Source organism: Jaculus jaculus, chromosome 1 (assembly GCF_020740685.1).
Source record: "Jaculus jaculus isolate mJacJac1 chromosome 1, mJacJac1.mat.Y.cur, whole genome shotgun sequence".
NCBI lineage: Eukaryota > Metazoa > Chordata > Mammalia > Rodentia > Dipodidae > Jaculus > Jaculus jaculus.
Window position 1 is genome coordinate 191,139,984 of NC_059102.1, and position 20,134 is coordinate 191,160,117.

The following is a 20,134-nucleotide window of genomic DNA, read 5'->3' on the forward strand; positions in this document are numbered from 1 at the left end:
CAAACTCCTTCTACAAAGCCATCATCACCCTGGTACCAAAGCCAGACAAAGACAGAACAAAAAAAAAAAAAAAGACAATTACAGACCAATCTCCCTCATGAACATAGATGCAAAAATTCTCAACAAAATATGGGCAAATGAAATACAATAATATATCAGAAATATCATTCACCCTGACCAAGTAGGCTTCATCCCAGAGATGCAAGGATGGTTCAACATATGCAAATCAACAGATGTAATACAGCACATAAATAGGCTGAAGGACAAAAGTCAGATGATTACCTCAATAGAAGCAGAAAAGGCATTTAACAAAAAATCCAACATTCCTTCATGGTAAAAGTCCAACAGAAACTGTGAACAAATGCAACCTATTTCAACATAATAAAGCCTATTTATGACAAACCTACAGCCACCATAATACTAAATGGGGGAAAATTAGAATCCTTTCCACTAAATTCAGGAATAAGACAAGCATGCCCTTGTCCCCACTTTTATTTAATATAGTACTGGAAGTCTTAGCTATAGCAATAAGACAAAAGACACTCATAAAAGGGATACAACTGGAAAGAAAGAGATCAAGTTATCATTGTTTGCAAATGATATGATTCCATACATAAAGGACCCTAAAAGACTGTACCAGCAAACTGTTAGAGCTGATGAAAAATTTTAGTAGTGTAACAGGATACAAAATAAATAGACGGAAATCAGTAGCTTTTCTATATACTATATATATAACAACAAACATGTGGAGGGTGAAATCAGGGAATCAATCCCATTCACACTTGCCTCACAAAATATATATACATAATTCCTTGGAATAAATCTGACCAAGGAAGTAAAGGATCTCTACAATGAAAACTTTAAAACATTCAAGCAAAAAATTGCAGAAGACACTAGGACACAATCCCATTTTCTTGGATTAGAAGAATTAATATTGTGAAAATGTCCATCTTACCAAAAGCAAATCACACTTTCATGCGACCCCCATAAAAATGCCAATGACATTCTTCACAGAAATAGAAAACAAAATCCTAAAATTCATTTGGAAGCACAAAAACCTCAAATAAACAAAACAATTTCGAGCAACAAAAATAAGGCTGGTGGTATCACCATACCTAATTTTAAGCTATATTACAGAGCCATAGTAACAAAAACAGCATGGTACTGGCACAGAGACAGACACATAGATTGATGGAGCAGTAAAGAAGGCCTAGATGATAATCCAGGCAGTTACAGCCATCTGACTTTTGACAAAAATGCCAAAAAAATAAAATGGTGAAAAAACAGCCTCTTCATGAGCTAGGCATGGTGGCACACATGTTTAATCCCAGCATTGGGGAACCAGAGGTAGGAGGATCAGCATGAGTCAAGGCCATCGTGAGACTACATAGTGAATTCTAGGTCAGCCTGCACTAGAGTGAGACCCTCCCCCCCCCCCAAAAAAAAGAAAAGAAGAAAAAAAGGGCAGGGCTGGGAAACTAGATATCTGTATGTAGAAGGATGAAAATAGATCTTTGTCTGTCTCTGTGCTCAAGAATCAAACCCAAGTAGATCAGAGATCTTGGTAACAGACCTGAAACTCTGAAACTGCTAGAGGAAAACGTAGGGGAAACCCTTCAACATATTGGCATAGGCAATGACTGTCTGAATGTAACCCCAGTTGCTCAGGAAATAAAACCATTAATCAAACAACCACTGGTATCTCATGAAATTACAAAGCTTTTGTACATCAAAGGACACTGTGAATAGAGCAAAGAGACAACCTGCAGAATTGGAGAAAATCTTTGACAGCTACACATCTGGCAAAGGGTTAATATCCAGAGTATACAAAGAACTCAGAACACTAAACAGGCCGGGAGTAGGGGCACACACCTTTAATCCCAGCACTCAGAAGGCAGAAGTAGATGGCTCACCATGAGCTCGAGGCCAGCCTGAGACTTTGTAGTGTTTCCAAGTCAGCCTGGGCTAGAACAAGACACGACCTCGAAATTCCCCTTTAAAAAAAAAAAAAAACTAAACAATAAGAAGTCAAACAACCCACTTAAAAATGGACTACGGAACTAACTAGATAATTCTCAAAAAAAGAAATACAGATGGCATATAAACATCTAAAAAGGTGTTCTACATCCTTAGCCATCAGGGAAATGTAAATTGAAACTGCTTTGAGATTCCATCTCACTCCTGTCAGAATGGCTATCATCAAGAAAACAAATGGCAATAAATATTGGCAAGAATGTGGAAAAATGGGAACCCTTGTACACCATTGGTGGAAATGTAACTTGGCACAGCCATTGTGGAAATCAATGTAGAGATTCCTGAGACATTTAAAAATAGATTTACCATATGACCCAGCTATAGCATTCCTAGGCATGTATCCTAAGTACTCTTATTACTACCTTAGAGATACTTGCACAACAGTATTTGTTGCTGCTCTATTCACAAAGCAAGGAAATGGAACCAGCCTAGGTATCCTTCAACAGATGAGTGGATAATAAAGATGTGGTACATTTATACAATAGAGTTCTATTCAGTGGTAAAGAAAAATGAAATTATAAAATTTGCAGGGAAATGGATGGATATGGAAAGGATTATACTAAGTGAGGTAACCCAGGGCCAAAAAGCCAAATGTCACATGTTATCTCTCATATGTGGATCCTAGCACAATTGTTCAGACCAGTGTGTGAGTTGGAATAAAAATCTATAGCAGGCAGGCATGGCGGTGCACACCTTTAATCCCAGCAATCAGGAGGCAGAGGTAGGAGTATCACAATGAGTTTGAAGCCACCCTGGGACTACATAGTGAGTTCCAGGTTAGCCTGGGCTATAGTGAGACCCTACCTCCAGAGAATGAAAACAAAACAAAACAAAATCAGTAGCAGAGGCTAGTAGGCTAGAAAAGGGCTATAAGAGAGGGGTGGACTTACGGGGATGTTACAGTATATATGTAAGTAGATGGACAGATTATGGTGGGTAGAACAGTCTAAGCGAGGTCAGGGGAAGAGATTGAGTAAAAGGAATGTGGGGGGAGGGGTAATCAAAATCCATGATATTGTGAATAAGTCACATGATAACTACCTCTTTGGATAGTGGCACACCTAGAAGCCATAGATTAGAAAAATTTCAGTGCCAGGGATGGGATATCTTCCAGTTTGTTGTTGGCCAGAGAGGTTCTTGATGCCCCCAAATTTTATAGTCCATTGCCATGGCTCTTGGTTTCCCACCAGGAATAGATGATAAGATCCTATTGCTGAAGACTCCACATGCCTAGGCTGCAAGGTCACCGAGAAATCAAACCGTGGCTGAGCTGAAAACCTCTTCCCTGTAGACAAGCTGACAGAAAGCTGGAAGAAGCTGCACTGCATGCAGCCCTATGGGAGACAGCAGCCATCAGTGGTGAAAGCAGTGGACACTGCAAGCCTCAAGTTAGGCCATCTGGGCAAAAGGAGACAACAGATGTAACAGTGGCATGTCTGTTATGGGGGAAACCAACTGCTCTCTAATTGGACTAGAGACCCAATTTATGGGAGAGAATACATACCTGGTACTGAAAACCTTATCAAATTCTATGGTGGGGAGGTCATGAGCATTAGTAGTGTGATACCTGCTCTTTTCTGGCTAAATGCATATGTTTTGGTCACCAAGTGGCCCTGTAAACACTTTACTTAATATTCATACCCATATATTAATGCTGCTCTCACTTTTGGTTAGAGAAACTTCTCTTTTCAGGTGGCAGTGACTACTGGGATGATGCAAAAGTCACCATAGTGCTGAGAAGACAAGACGGAGAAATGTTCAACACTAAAACATCTCTATCACACCTTTCAAGGTTCAGGGTCCATTGTGGAAAAGGTGGTGGAAAGAATGTAAGAGCCAAAGGAAGGGTACTGCTGCTTACAGTGAAATTTACCAGATAGAAATGGGCCTTGATATCCATGACCTCACAGTACCTAGCACTATTTTCACAAGACCCTCATCATAAGAGGAAAGGATGATGACATCAAAATAAAACAGAGACTAATGGAGAGAGGGCAGAGATATGATGGAGTGTAGATCTGTAAATGAGAAAATGGGGGAGAGGGGAATTATGATGGTTTATTTTCTGTAAATCTGGAAGCTGGCAATAAAAAGGGATAAAAAAGAATAAAGTTGGGGAGCAATTGTCATTCCAGCATAAGAACTGACATATAGAGCAATGAAATAGAGTAGATTACCAAGAAATAAGCTCCCATATAAATAACCAAGTGACTTTTGTTCAATTAGCTTAATATTCATGGTCAAAAATTCATGTTTTAAGTCCTCATCATTAGTATCTTAAGATATGACCTCATTTGTCCAGAGTATTGTTCGAGATATAATTAAAATAAAGTCATATGGAATAGGGGAGGACACTAATCCAGGATGACTAACATTCTTAGTTAAAGGAGAAATTTAGATACCAACACAAACACAAGGAAAATATTTCATGAACATAAAAGCAAAAATGAGCATGTATGTCTATAAGCCAAGAAATGCCAAAGATTGGCACAAGGCATCAGAAGCTCAGAGACATCCATGGAACTTATTCTCCCTCACAGCCTTTAGAAGGAACCAATTATGTCAGCACCTTGATCCTGGACTCCAAACATCCAGAACCGTAAGGCTATCAATTTATGTTGCTTAATTCATCCTGTTTGTGGTCCTAGTAAGCTAATAAATCCACATAGAAAAGCTTGAATTTGAAATAACTTAACCTTGTAGCACATATGAAATTTAACTCTGAATGCAACAAAGACCTAAACACAATTAACACTATAAAATACATAGAATGAGGGCTGGAGAGATGGCTTAGCGGTTAAGCGCTTGCCTGTGAAGCCTAAGGACCCCGGTTCAAGGCTCGCTTCCCCAGGTCCCACGTTAGCCAGATGCACAAGGGAGCACACGCGTCTGGAGTTCGTTTGCGGAGGCTGGAAGCCCTAGCGCACCCATTCTCTCTCTCCCTCTATCTGTCTTGCTGTCTGTATCTGTTGCTCTCAAATTAATTAATTAATTAATTTAAAGAATTACATAGAATGAATTATACAAGGAAAAACATGATGATGCTAGATTTCTTTCTAAAGTCTACCGAAGATGCCAAATGCCTACAAAACCATACTGGAAAGGAAAAGTGGTACATTCAGTCATTAGGACTAACAGCTAGGGTCCCCAGTTTATTGGGAGAAAAGAGATAGACACATGTGACATGGAGTTGCCAGAGGTCTTAGGGACATGAGAGTGACATTACCAAGATTAACTGATGACATACATTGAAGAATGGGTCTGGGGTGATGGGCCAAAGCTTAGTTGTAGACTCTGTGTATTCAAAGTGCTCAGAGTATACTGGCCTCATTTCCTAGTGTTAGTGGTTCTGCTATGAAAACAAATGGTAGCCGACATCTTCTGATCACTTGTAATATACCAGACACATGCTTAAGCATCTTGCACATATCAGTTCAATCCTTACAACTACCCTCTCTTACATGGTTATCCTTGCTTGGCAAATATTCATTGAGCTCTATCATATTATTTGTCATTGCTTAACATGCTTTGCAGTATTCACCAACAAGGCTCCAAAGGCAAGGAAGGAAGCTCCTTCCCCTTCCAAGTGAAAAACAAAGGCTATGGGTGCTGAGAAGATGGCTCAGCAGTTAGACATGTGCCGTCAAAGTCTACTAGCATGGGTTTCTCTTCCCAATTATGCATGTGAAATTGGGTAGGCCTTCATCTGCAACAGTAAGAGACTATGGCATGCTCATACACATGTGTGCAAGCACATACTCACACAGGCAAATAAATAAATACTAATAAAGCAAAGACTTTGAAGGCAAGCAGGTAACACTGGAAGGTATTCATGGCCACCAGGAAAAGATCTACACATCACCCACTCTCTATCAGGTCAAGACACAATAGTTCCGATGCAGGGTTCTAAAATGAGCACCTCCAGAATAAACAGTTTTGACCACTGTGCCCACATCACTGAGCCAGCAATGAAACCAACAGACATCACACTTGTCATCACTGTGGAGACCAGCAGCATTGGCTCAAACAGGCTATAATGCAGTGAAGATAAGGCCTGATGGAGCAGAGAAGCCATGTGTTCAGCTGGCTCCTGATGATGATGCTTTGGATATTACCAATAAAATTAAATAATCAAAGTGCTTCCACGGGCAAGAGAGATGACTTGGTGGTTAAGGTGCTTGTCTGCAAAGCCTAATGACCCTGGTTCGATTCTCCAGTGCCCACATAAACCAGATGCACAAACTGGCACATGTACCTGGAGTTCTTCTGTAGTGGCTAAAGGCCCTGGTACACTAATTCTCTCTGTCTGTATCTCTTCTCTCTCTCTCTCTCTCCTTGCAAATAAATTAAAAAAAAAATTAAGTGCCTCCAGCTGGCTAAGTATAAATTTGTATATAATGTCACCATAAAAAGAAAAAAAAAACTGTGAGTATACCTCCATGATGGAGCATAGGTGTGGCCCTGGGTTCAATCCAGCCCACACAGGAAAAAGAAAATCCTTACATTTTCAAACCTTTTGGTGCTCATTTCGTATCCTAAGACTATGGTATCTTTTGTTACCCTCCAGATTTACCTCCACTTCTCTTCCAGAGCCCCTTCCCTTGTTATCAGTTCTACTGCACACTCCAAGATGTGTCCCTCAGACTTGATTATTTCTGCGTGTGTCCTCAGTTACCCTTTAGCTCTTAAGAAGATGGCTTCAGAGTTATGTCTCCTCAGTAGGAATGTGGCCTACTGGAAAGCATAGGCCATTTTCTCTTAGTCTTTTTGTAAAAAATATTTATTTGTGGGGCTGGAGAGATGGCTTAGCAGTTAAGTGCTTGCCTGTGAAGCCTAAGGATCCCGGTTTGAAGATCAATTTCCCAGTACCCACGTAAACCATATGCACAAGGGGGTGCATGTGTCTGGAGTTCTTTTGCAGTGGCTGGAGGCCCTGATGCACCCATTCTCATTCTCTCAGTCTCTCTCTCTCTCTCTCTCTCTCTCTGTCACTCTCAAATAAGTAAATAAAAATAAACAAAAGAATTTTAAAAAATTATTTGTGTGGGGGACAGACAGAAAGAGACAGGGCATGTGAGCAAGAGTCAATTGCTGCTACTGCTGCAAATGAACACCCATCTGGCTTTGGAATTGAACCCCTGGGCCAAAAGGCTTTGCAAGCACCTGCTGAGCTATCTTCCCAGCTCCTTCTCTTAGTTTTTGAGTTTTCATCCATACTTCCCAGGGGGCCTTCCCTGCAAAGCCACACATTGAATGTGGACTTGTCATAACTGGAGAAGCTGAGCTTTACAGAGGAACACACAGATGTGGTTGTAGGGAAACTCATTTGCATGTTGTGAATGGAATCCAGACCTACTATGTGTCTGTTCAGGTCTCTCTCCATCCTACACTCATATCTTCAAAAATCACAAATCTCCATCAATTAGTGGCTTGTTTTCTTTCGTCATATTTAAAGTAAGTGGCTACAAACACTGGGAAGGTCAAGGCTCTCTCCCATGCCTGTGATAACACAGTGGGTAGACGAAATGATGCACCCTGGAGAATGATTCCGTTGTTTTTCTCTGTGTGCCCAGTGTCTTCCAACACAGTGCCTAGACATAGAAGATATTTGATAAATATTTGTTGAATGAGCAAGAAACCTACTACTTCACTTAGAAGGCCCCAAAGCTAACAGGAGGAATGAACATAAGATTTTCATTCGTTGAGCCAAACATCTTTAACTTATATTTAACTCTATGACCTATCATTTTACCACAAAAAAAAAACTATCCCATATCCACTGATCACTTTGACATCCATAGCACATTCTGCCTTTTCTATACTTTATTTTTATTTTTTGGATTTGTTTTGTAATGGAGGATGACCTTAGACTTCTGATCCTCTTGCCTTCACCTCCTGAATACTGAGATTTCAGACTTGTGCCACCATACCATTTATCTAGTATGAGTTTAAGGAGCCCAGAGCTTCCTTCATACTAGGTAAGAACTCTATCAACTGAGCTATATCTCTAGCCCCTTCTTTAAGCACAAGGTCACACATGCCCACTAGGTGGTGCAAGCATATGGTGTTTGATTCCAGTAGCTGAGGCCCTAGTATGCCAAATCATTCTCTCTCTCTAAAATTTTTAAAATATTTTATTTATTTATTTAACAGAGAGGGGGAGAGAGAGAGTATGGGCACATCAGGGGTTCTAGCCTCTGCAAACAAACTCCAGCCGCATGTGTCTCCTTGTGCATCTGGCTTTATGTGGGTACTAGGGAATTGAACCTGGCTCCTTTGGCTTTGCCATCAAGTGCCTTAACCTCTAAGCCACCTCTCCAGCCCCCATAGCCCCTTCTTATACCTCTTTGTGTAAAAGTCTCCTGAGTGAGGAATAAACCACATTAAACTTGAGCCCAACTCTTCTTGCATGTGAAATAAAAGCTCCTTCTGTTTGCCAGACCTTTTCCTAATCCTATCCCTAAAGGTGTTTGTCTCTACAATCCTGTCACACATGATTGCCTTCTCCCTGCTTTTCTCCTTCCCACCCTTGCACCACCACACTTTCTAATCCTGTTCAGCCTCCCTTGGGATTTGCAAAATGTTAATTACATCAAGCCCTGAAGCTGGGTGGCAAAGGAATATAGCCTGAAAATGACCTCTTGTACCACTGGTTTATTCAATAGTTTGTGTCCTAGATTTGAAGTGTGTAAATATGTGAATTATCTCAGCTTCAGCCATGGTACAGAGGCCTTGTAGAAAAATTAGAAATCCTTTAGAAGTATTCCTATGTACATTTTTGAAAACGGTCAAGTAAATTTAACTTCGCCAAGTGAATAAGCAAGTTGTAGGATAAAATCTATTGGAATTTTATTTACCTGTTGATGTTGATGGAGCTGTGCTTGCAAGGAAAAGAAGAGAGATGAGCGCAATTCTAGGAGGAGGCTGAGGTAGGAGGATCACACACAGTGAAGGCTAACTTAAGTTACATGGTGAGTTCCAGGTTAGTCTGGGCTGGAATGAGAATATACATTTAAAAAAAAAAAAAGGCAAGGCAAGGCTCTGAATATATGCTGAAGAGATGGTAATACAAACATGAGGGGGAAAGAAGTGAATCATGAGAGTGGCCGGGTATAAAGCTTGTCTCCAGCTGCCTACCTTGTCCTGTATTGAACTCTCAGCATTTCCTTTCTGGCATAACTTTATGCTGGAATTTACACAGATGTAGGCAATTACGCTGTTGAAACTTGAAATTTGGCTTCCAAAGCAGCTTACCCCATTGTCCACACAGATGCCGTTTGAGTGAGAATTTAGAAAATTCAGAGAAAACAGTACCTTCCGTCTCTGCCAGAGCCCTTCGAGCTCATAACATTTGAAAACGTAAAAGACACTTGGTGTATGTCCATGAGCAGAGCTGGCAGAGTTGCCACTCATGTTCCCAGCTTGGGCATTTTCTTTTCTCCTTCCTGTTCCAGGAGCACAGTCCCTCCAAGGGGTGATCTCAAATGCTAGCCACAAAGGACCACCTCTGCGCTGTGGCTAAGTGTCTACTGCTTTACACACAGCTCTGCCAGATGTGGTTCAGAGCTCCAGTCTGTAGCAGAGGGAATACCTGGTCCATGAAACAACTTTGTCATATGAACTGATACCTAATTTTCTAACAAGGGTGTATCTGTAGATTATATGGCTCAGAAATGAAAGTCAGACCTAACCCGAGTGCTCTCAGGTAGTCTTCAGGTTGGCAGTACACTGGACTGAGATGAAGAGAGGAAACAGGAGCTTTACAGTGTGCCAGGCTCGAGACCACAACAGCATGCTAGCTGCCGTAGTGGGACAAGCCCGTCATCCAGTGCCCAGGACAGTGACTGTAAAATCAAACTTTGACCTCCTATGCATTTCTATCTCATTGAAGAAGTACCAGCACACATCAAGATACAGGTTTTACAAAAGGTATTTGTTTTTAATATTATTATTTATTTACTTGTGAGCAGAGGGCACACTAGGGCCTCTTGCCACTGAAAATGAACCCCAGATTCATGTACCACTTTGTGCATATGGAGAATTAAACCAGGCTGGTAGGCTGTACAAGAAAGTGCCTTTAACTTCTGTGCCGTCTCTCCAGCCCACAGAAGGGGTTTTCTTCCTTCCTTTCTTTCTTTCTTCTTTCCTTTTCCTATCTTATTTACTTTTTTTTCCCTTAAAATCCCAAAGGAAAGCAACTTCCTGGTACATGTTTTTATCTTCTCTCCAGAAGGTTAAAAAAAAAAAAAACAGTTTTTTTTTTTAAAGGCTGGAGGGATGGCTTAATGGTTAAGGCATTTGCCTGTAAAGCCAAAGGACTCAGGTTCAATTCCCCAGTACTCACGTTAGCCAGATGCACAAGGGGGTACACACGCCTGGAGTTCGTTTGCAGTGGCTGGAGGCCCTGGCACACCCATTCTCTCTCTCTCCCTCTGTGTCAAATAAGTAAATAAATATTTTAAAACCCCTTTAAAAAACGGGCATGAGTTAGGAGTGTACTGATAATCAGTCAAGTAATTCGGTGTCTCACTGATCTCCCGTGCTACTAAGAACAAGGGTAGTTATTTTGGTGGGAGAGGACACAGAGAGGAGGGAGGAGAAGAAGAGAAGGAGGAAAAAACAAAACTAATTTTGTTTGGAAAAAACACATAATGAAACCTACTTATTTGTGTGCTTCTATATATAAATATATAATAAATTATATTTAGCTATAATAAATTATACATATAATCTCCAGGACATTGAGTCATACAAAGGACTGAGGTAACAGAGCTGACCTGGCACACATGCCTAGAAAAACTGTAAGCAATATCCAACCCTGCTTCTGTTGCTGTCTCGGCTCTTGATATTTATCATAACTTATTCCCACTCGCCCCAGCTCTTCAGTACTAATGTAACAATTGGAAACAAAGACTATTACACTCTGCAACATTCCAAAGGTTAGGTTTCATGTAGAGAATTCCCTGACAGTAAAGCATTTCAACAGTTGTTCTGCCTTTCCTATTTTCCTAATTCTCTAGGATAACACAATTCCAAAGAATGCTAAACAATGACAACAGTTGTAGCCCAAGACCATGGCAGCCATAAGGACACCATGCCCATCTGGCCAAGACCCATGTTGGGCTAAGTGACCACTCTTCTCCATCACACACTTCACCTGCAACAAGTGTTTCAAATTCTTTCTCACTTCTTCTGGATTGGTAATGGTAGAAGGTGCTTGAAGTGGTAAGATAATAAATTCTTGGGCTGTAGAGGTGGATCAGGAGTTAAGAACACTTCCTGTGTAAATAAGCATGAGATCCTGAGAGACCACAGGAGTTTGATCCCTAGAACCCATATGAATAGCTGGTTGTGGCCACATACATCTGTAAGCCCAGTACCATGGGGAAACAGAGACCAAAAACTCACTAGAGCTCAATAACAAAAATGCTTCTTAATCAGTAAGAGACTCTGGCTGGCTTAAATAAGAACAGTCAGAAAAGCAATGTAGTGGTTCACCTGACGTTCTACTCCAGCCACCACAAGCTGTGTACCCCACCACAAACCCAAGCACATGAGTGCCCACACATGCATACACCACACATTAGCATGCCACATTTTACACACACACTTGCAAAAGACAAAAAAAGTCAAAAGTGGGTTTGGTCACATGTATCTGCAACCCCAGCCTATGAGGGAAGTCAGGGTGGAGAATCACAAGCCTCACTGACTGACAACAGCTCCCAGTTGAGGAAAAGATCCCATCTCCAGGAAATTCACAGTTGAGAGACAGAAAAGGGCACCCAAGGGCTGGGGAGATGGCTTAGCAGTTAAGGCTTGCCTGCAAAGCCAAAGGACCTAGGTTCAATTCCCCAGGACCTACATAAGCCAGATCACAAGGTGGTATATGTGTCTGGAGTTCATTTACAGCATCTGGAGGCCCTGACGCACCCATTCTTTCTATACCCATCCCTCCCTTCCTCTCTCTCTCTCTCTCTCTCTCTCTCTCTCTCTCAAATAAATAAATAAATAATTTAAAAATATTTAGAAAAAGAAAAGGGCACCCCAAATTATCTTCTGAGATGTGCAAGGGACACACTTCTATGCACACATTCATATATCACTTATCACACACCACACATCTCACGCCATATACATAGTACACACACACACACACGTGCACGCGCACAAAATAAATGAACATTAATTTTTTTTTTTTAAGTCTGGGCAATACTTTTATCCACACCAGCATTGTCAGGAGCCAGCCATAGAACAGAAAGAGCCCCATGCTCAGTGTTCTCCCTTCTTCCCACAGATTCGAAATGTGGCAGCAAATCTGTGTGTGGACAGCAAGCATGGTGCCACAGGTACCGAACTGAGGCTGGACATCTGTATCAAGGACGGTTCTGAAAGAACATGGTCTCATGAGCAGGTTAGCAGAAATAATGGGAGTGGAGGGTGGCCAGGGGCTGAGGCCTGCATGAAGGGATGGTACATATGGGTGTGAAGCAAGGTTGTGGTCTGTCCCCAAGGAGCTCTATAGTTAAGTGAGTCACCTTCCTCCTCTGCTTCTGTTTCTTCTCAGAGCAGTTGTGATCATAAATCGTGACCATGCAAAAATGCATGCTTCAACATATAGAAAGAAAGCACAAGGGGGTCATTCTGTGGGGGAGGGAGCCCAGCAAAAGGAGGGGAGAGGGTAAAGGAGGGAAACCAGTAACAACAAAGTATTGTGAAAGGCCTCAATGCAACTCATTACTTGGTATTCCAACTTTAGAGACTATTTTTCTAAGACAAAAGGATAGTAGAATTGTTCAAATGTGACCTTATCTCATTGTCTTTTCCACAATGATAGTTTTCAATACACAAACAGCCTACAGAGGGCCAAGGGATTCATCCAACAAAATGTCACAGTTTTTATGAACTATGCTATTGCTCTGTGTTTGACCCCTCATCTAATCTTAATTTTCCCATCTGACTATGGATTAAGAATATATGGCCAGATGTGATGGTGCACACCTTTAATTCCAGCACTCAAGATGCTGAGATAAGAGGATTGCTATGAGTTTAAGGCCAGCCTGGGCTTCAGAGTGAGTTCCAGGTCATCCTGGGCTAGAATGAGACCCTGCTCCAAAAGAACAAGGAAGAGGAGGAGAAGAAAAATGGGAGGAAGGGAGAAGAGGAGGAATGAGGAAAGGAGAGGAGGAAGAGACAACATGAGCCTCTTGTTATCATAGTAGTTTTTAATCATATGCATGAAGGAGAACTGAGACAGCAGTACTTCAACATTTCAATGCAACTCAGTTTAAGGAAAGTGTGATTTCTGACCCAATGTGACACTTGAAGTTCTTTCTAAGGGGTTTTCCTACTGTATCACATGTGATAGGGAAAGATAGTGGTTGGAAGAATTGTGTCTGTTCCTGTAAAAGTTACTTTCTTGTTGTTGGGACAAAATACCCTACCAGAAGCAGCTTGTGGAAGGAAAGGGTTTATTTTGGCTTATAGTTTTGAGGGGAAATTTAACCACAGTAGGGAAAGCAGAGCAGAGCAGACATCAGGGTTCACATCTTGTCACATCAGCTAAAAGCAAACAGCAAGAGTAAGCCAGTTAGCATTGGGGGTGGGGAGAGGTCTCTGGATTACAAAATCCCAAGGTCTGCCACCAGTGACACACATCCTCCAGCAAGGCTCCACCAGGTGCGGATGAAGTACAATACAAGGCTTATTTACAAACCCTTGAGGCTATGAAGAACCTTTTACATTCAAAACATCGCAGTCCCCTTTCAGTGTTTTAATTTCAATCAGGAAATATTTCAGCTACAAAGTCTGGAACACATCACATAGATTTAATACAGGTCAATAGCTGGTGCCAAGCTTGAAAAGCAATATAATCTAGAAATGAAGTTAAAACCTGCCGCATAGACTATGCCCTCCTTCCCTATGCAGAAGGTTATACCCACAGTCAGGGCAGTATGCCTTGCCAGTGCTTTCAGTTTCCCAGAATTATCCATAATATATATCATTTCTTAAGATATATTTTATTTTTATTTTTGTTTTCAAAAGAGATAAAGGGGCAGATAGAAAGAGAATGGACATACCAAGGCCTCTAGCCACTGTAAATGAACTCCAGATGCATGCAACAGCTTGTGCATCTGGCTTATGTGGGTCCTGGGAAATTGAACCAGGGTTCTTTGGCTTTGCAAGCAAGTACCTTAACTGCTAAGCCATCTCTACACACACACACACACACACACACACACACACACACATTAAGAAAACCAAAGCATTAAGATATAAAATTAAGCAACCAATTCCCAGTAGTCCTAAGTGTACTACTATTATGAAATTCCTCATGTGTCTGTCAGGTATATTAGACCAAGAATCAGCCCAGTGAGGTCACTCTCCTGCAGTGAAGAGACTCCTCATCTCTATGCACTCATTCCAGGAGAAAGAATCTAGGCAAAAGAAAAAAAAAGAAAAAAAAATCTGAGTGTGCTGTCACATGCCAGTATTCCTAGCATTAAGGAGGCAGAGGCAGGAGGTCTGCACTGAGTTCGAAGCCAGCATGGTCACATAGCAAGTTCCAGGCCAGCTATGGATTACAGTGAGGCAGTGTCCCAAAACAACAACAAAAGAATCTTGACAAAATGATCAATTGGGTAACTACAGGGCCCAGCCTAGGTGGCTAAGGAGGTGTTTTGGCCCAGGAGATACAGTATGTTGCTCCTTCTCTCCCTGTGCCTCGCTGCCCCTCTTGCCCCACCTGAACCCTGGATTGCCCTCAGAGCAGCAGGAGCTAGAAAGCAGCAACAGCATGGAGATGCCTCGCTGCCCCTCATGCCCCACCTCCATCCTGGATTACAAAAGCGGCACTAGAGCAAGGCCAAAAGACAGCCCAGAATTTACTCATCAGCTAGCACCACCTCTCCCCTAACTACTCACCCAGCGCTCCTTTCCAATGTTACCTCACAGTCTCATGGTGTTTTAGAAGAATCATGGGCCTCTCAGACAAATTTGAGCTTAAACCATTTGAGATTAAACCATGTAGCCTTGTGAAACTCTTCTATCTCTGTAGACCTCAGTTCCTCCATTGGTAAATAGGGATAACAATACTCACTTCCTAGACAGGGTTGTACAGTACAAATTATACCTGTGACATAACAGCAATGTGCAAATGAAGTCAATGTAATCACTGGACTTTCCCTCCTGCCACCATGCACATGCGCACGCGCGCGAGCACACACACACACACACACACACACACACACACACACACACACACAGTTTATGTTCTACCAAGTTAGGACTCTTTCTCAGGTTCAAGACAGCTGTGACTAGGACTCCACTGGTCCATTCCCAGCATAGTCACCAATATGTCTTGCAATGTGGACAACTGCTAGATGGTAACTGCTTTAAGGAATGTCCTATGGCTCCAAGATTTACTGATAAGTCCCACCCTTAGGAAAAACGTACTTTCTTCCTTAATCTCTTTATATAAGCAACAACAGGATGTTGCCAGGCAAAATAGGGACCTTGTCTGCTGTTACCTCCAGAAAATAGTTCTGACTTGTGCTTGGGAGCAAGGGAACATGAAACAGGTTATCAGCAAGACTGGCCTCTACTGTGGGAAAGGAAATCTCTAAAGGAAAAAAGAGAGGGTTATAAGGAAAGGCTTTGTCTCTGTGAATCAGACAGGTGGTAAAAATGGCATATGCTTGAATGCCTGAGTTAGGCTTAATATTTCTTTTAATATTTTTATTTATTTATTTATTTATTACGAGAAAGAGAAATGGGGCTGGAAAGATGGCTTAGCGGTTAAGTGCTTGCCTGTGAAGCCTAAGGACCCCTGTTCAAGGCTCGATTCCCCAAGACCTACGTTAGCCAGATGCACAAGGGGGCGCACACGTCTGGAGTTAGTTTGCAGTGGCTGGAGCCCCACCCCCTCTCTCTTTCTCTGCCTCCATCTCTCTCTGTCACTCTCAAATAAATGAATAAAAATAAACAAAAAATATTTTAAAAAAAGAAAGAGAATTGGAGGATTAGAGCCTCTAGCCACTGCAAATTAACTCCAGATGCATATGTCACTTTGTGCATCTGGCTTTAGGTGAGTACTGGGGAACCAAACCCAGGTCATTAGGCTTTGCAGGTAAGTGCCTTAACCTCTAAGCCATCTTTTCAGCCCCAGGCTTAATATTTCTATCAATAAACATTCTAGGATACATTTTTCTTCTGTCTGAATTTTTTTTTTTTTGTAACTACAAATGTTTTAAACAGAACTACCTGTTTTGCGTAGTCTTTAAAAAATTATTGGCTCATCCCCTTAGGCTAAACTGCAGATCTACAGCATGTAATTCAAAATCTGGTCACCAGAGGGCAGCACTAGACAAGCAGAAAACTACACAGGCAGACCTAAAACAGCAGTTAATATAGCTCTTGAAACAGATTTCTAGTCTCTGGAGGGCCTAAAAATGGGACTGCCGGGAGATTAAAGGCTGAAAGAAGGTGAAAAATGAATCTGGCTTAAAAGATATATCACCATATACTGACTTAGTAGTTCAAACATTACTAGTTACTTTATTTACCATTAATTAGTTATAAGCTTTATTCCATCCGCTAACAAAGATTTATAAGTGTTAAAATTCATTCTTTTTATTTAGATTTAAATTCCTGGATAAAAAGTATATCTCAAGCTATAAAAATTACGGGTATTCTTTTTAATTCAAAAGCCTTCATATGAAAGAGGTGGTAAAAACTGAAAGAATATTTTTCCAGAAAATAAGAAATTGACAAAATTAATAAACAAAAATGTTACATGGGAAACAAAAAGGAGTCCATTGGATCACCTATGAGAAAAGCTGTTTGCTGCAGAACACTGTTCATGACTAATCTGGCTTCTGTGAAGGAAACAGATTTGTGATTCATTCTTCCAGGGTGATCTATTTAGTTGTTTGATAACACGGTAGCATTGTGTGCTGGCTCTGTTTCCTTTAGGACCAAGAAAGAAAAATAAAAATGGATCCAAACAAGACCGCAAGGTCTGACAAGGAAAGCCCCCAGCTCCATGATGAGTGTGGCAAGAGTGGAGGAGAGGAGAGAAAGGGGAGGCGAGCTCTCCTTGGCCTACTTTGGAAGGCTGTTTCTTTGCACCAGACTCTGATCGCATGCGGGGAGGAAGGGTGGCGGTAGGCCTTTTGCCCTGCTGAGGAAGCAGACCCATGTTCCCTCTCCAGAACCTGGAGAGGATACATGCAGAGGTCAGGAGTCCAAGCATTCAGTGGCAGAAACAGATGATTTTCTTTGGGGACAATCTCACTATCAGAACATAGCATTCTATCCAGTGAGGACAGAGACAAATGTATTGTCTCTCAGATTTCTGCGAACTGCATAACAGTGAAATAAAAGACAACGACCTGCAGAGATTAAAAAAAGTATATACCATTTTCAATTGTCTCATCAGGTTGCCCGTTTAAGATAAATGTACTTGCAATACTAAATCCAGGGAGTTTGTTCACATAATACAATACAAACCCAGGCAATGCTACATACACCATATGAATATGAAAGCAAAGAAATGGGTTATGGCTCAAAATTTATATCTAAAAGTACTACTCAGAAGAAGAAAGGGGAGAAATTGACATCAATTTACTTTAAAACTGATTATTCGAGTTTGAAAAAAATCAGGAGCTTTTGTCCAGGAAACCTGAAGAAAATCTAGATACTGTCAGTAAGAACAGCCCAAGAGTAGGAAGCAGGCTATGAATTTCACAGGAACATTACCCAAAGCAAACAATGAAAATGGCTTCATAATGTCTGTTTGTTTCTGCTTTGACAAGATCACACACAGGAAAATGTGCCTAATGAATAAAAGACTTCATGCCTGATTGGTTTGACATGACCATTAGGTGAGATACATGCAATAGAAAGCATTTCAAAGACATAGGAGGGAAAGAAAATTAGTTAATGGTAGGTGCAGTAGAACAAAGCAATTGGAGTAATGGGCAGATGCATCACTTGGGACCCAGGACGGTGATCACTAGGTAATAGTAACAATAATAACCAACAAAATGCTATGAAAATTGCATTCTAGCAATCAGTATAAAATGTTAGAATTAATATTACACTATAATAAAAAACCTGGAAATAGAAAACGCAAGTCACCTAAGGGTGCCTGAGAGATAAAGATGACAGCAGATGAAGGTGGTCTGTGAGAGAGACTTGCCGTCACTTGGGCATGTTTTGGTCTTAGCTGATCCATTTAATAAAATATAGAAGAAGATAGTGTAAAAGAAGCCTGGGAGGGCTGGGGCGCTGGCTTAGTGTGAAAAGTGCTTGCCACACATAGTTTCCAGCACTGGGGAGGCTGAGATGGGCCATTCCTGGGGCTCGCTCATTCACTAGTTAGCTGGTCTAACTGAATCACTGAGCTCCAGGTTTACCAGGACACCCTGTCTCAGAAAGAAAGGTGGAAAGTGACTGAGGAAGATGCCCAACATTGACCACTGGAAATCACATCCATGCACATGCACACATACCCACATATGTGTACCCAAACCTACAAACACACATACACAATGTACTTACACCCACTCTCACACACACACACATACATGTACACACAGACAAACATATACATACATGCACACCACACAAATATACACTTGGAAAAAAAGAAGTCTGGACACTTTAGGTGTTGAAAAGTAGGCTATTTAAGCTTCACTGGCCTGGATTCACCAACCATGTGATGGTGTATGTGCTAGTAAGAGTTATAATCCCTTTCATCTCTGGGTCTCTGACTATATAAAAACCAAAAGAGAAAAATGATCAACAAGACTCCTTGCCCCAAACCAGGCACAGAGGTGCATGTCTGTAGTCTTACCACTGGAGAGGCAGAGGCAGAAGCAGAAGCATTGAGAGTGTGAGACCAGCCTTGACTACAATTGGGACACCTGTTTCAAATAACAAACAAGAACAAAAAGACCACTTATGGGGCTAGAGAGATAGCTCAGTGGTTAAGTCACTTGACTGTAAAACCTAATAACCAGAGTTCTATTCCCCAATAACCAGATAAAACCAGATACACAAAGTAGTGTATATATCTGGAGCTCATTTACAGTGGCTAGAGGCCTTGGCACACCCATTCTTTCTTTCTTTTGTTCTCTCCTTTTCTCTCTGCTTGCAAATAAATAAATAAATGTATTATTTTAAAAAACATTTTCAAAAAGACCACTTATTTTTGCATATTGGTTTGACTGCTTATTGTGTCAGGGAAATATGATGTTTAACTCAAATAACTAAACAAAAATATAATGAAAGTCAAGTATTTATAGGCCAGGAAATTTCAATTTCTAATATTTAACTGAAGCTAGAATCAAAGTTGAAAGTTTGAAAACTAATAATCATTGATATTATTATAGACACAAAGAGCACAGGTTAATTTAATGAAAAATCCAAGCATGATAGTGAGCATTGTGGAAGTTGAGGCATGAGGATCAAGAGTTCCAGCCCAACAAGGCCCTATTTATTGTTTTTGTTTTTGTTTTTGTTTTGTTTTGTTTTGTTTTGTCTTGTTTTGTTTAGGTAGGGTCTTTGATAAATTTAGGTGTCCTGAATGCTAGGTTCCCAGCTGATGGAGATTTGGGAATTAACCCTCCTGGAGGCAGTGTATTGTTGAGGGCAGGCTTATGGGTGTTAAAGCCAGTGTCCTCTTGCCAGTGTTTGGCACACTCTCCTGTTGCTGTTATCTACCTGATGCTGTGCAAGGGGTTATGTCCACCCTTTGCTCATGCCATCATTTTCTGCCTGCCATTATGGAGCTTCCCCTTGAGTCTTTAAAGCAAAATAAACCTTTTATCCCACAAGCTGCTCTTGGTCATGTGATTTCTGCCAGCAATGCAAACCTGACTACAACAGTAAAGTTGGTACTGAGAGTGGGATTGCCACTAGACACCTGACTGTGTGGCTTTGGCCTTCTGGAGCTGATTTTCAAGAGGAATGTGGAAGGATTTGAAACCTTGGCCTAAGAGATGCCTTGTAGTGCTGTAAGCACAGCTTGATGGACTATTCTGGTCAGCATTGAAAGACCTTAATGCAAGAAGAATTAAGGACTATGAGGTTTAGCTTG

At 41.2% G+C, this 20,134-nt stretch overlaps 1 protein-coding gene across 2 annotated transcripts in view; it reads left to right on the forward strand.

Annotated features, from left to right (window-relative positions):
- Galntl6 (polypeptide N-acetylgalactosaminyltransferase like 6) overlaps positions 1-20,134 on the forward strand; it is a 1,388,055-nt gene that overhangs the window by 1,340,132 nt on the left and 27,789 nt on the right. For both annotated transcript variants that reach the window (XM_004657138.2, XM_045142386.1), the window contains exon 11: positions 12,329-12,445. In XM_004657138.2, coding sequence (XP_004657195.1) covers positions 12,329-12,445 — 117 coding nt within the window. The remainder of the gene's footprint in view (positions 1-12,328; positions 12,446-20,134) is intronic.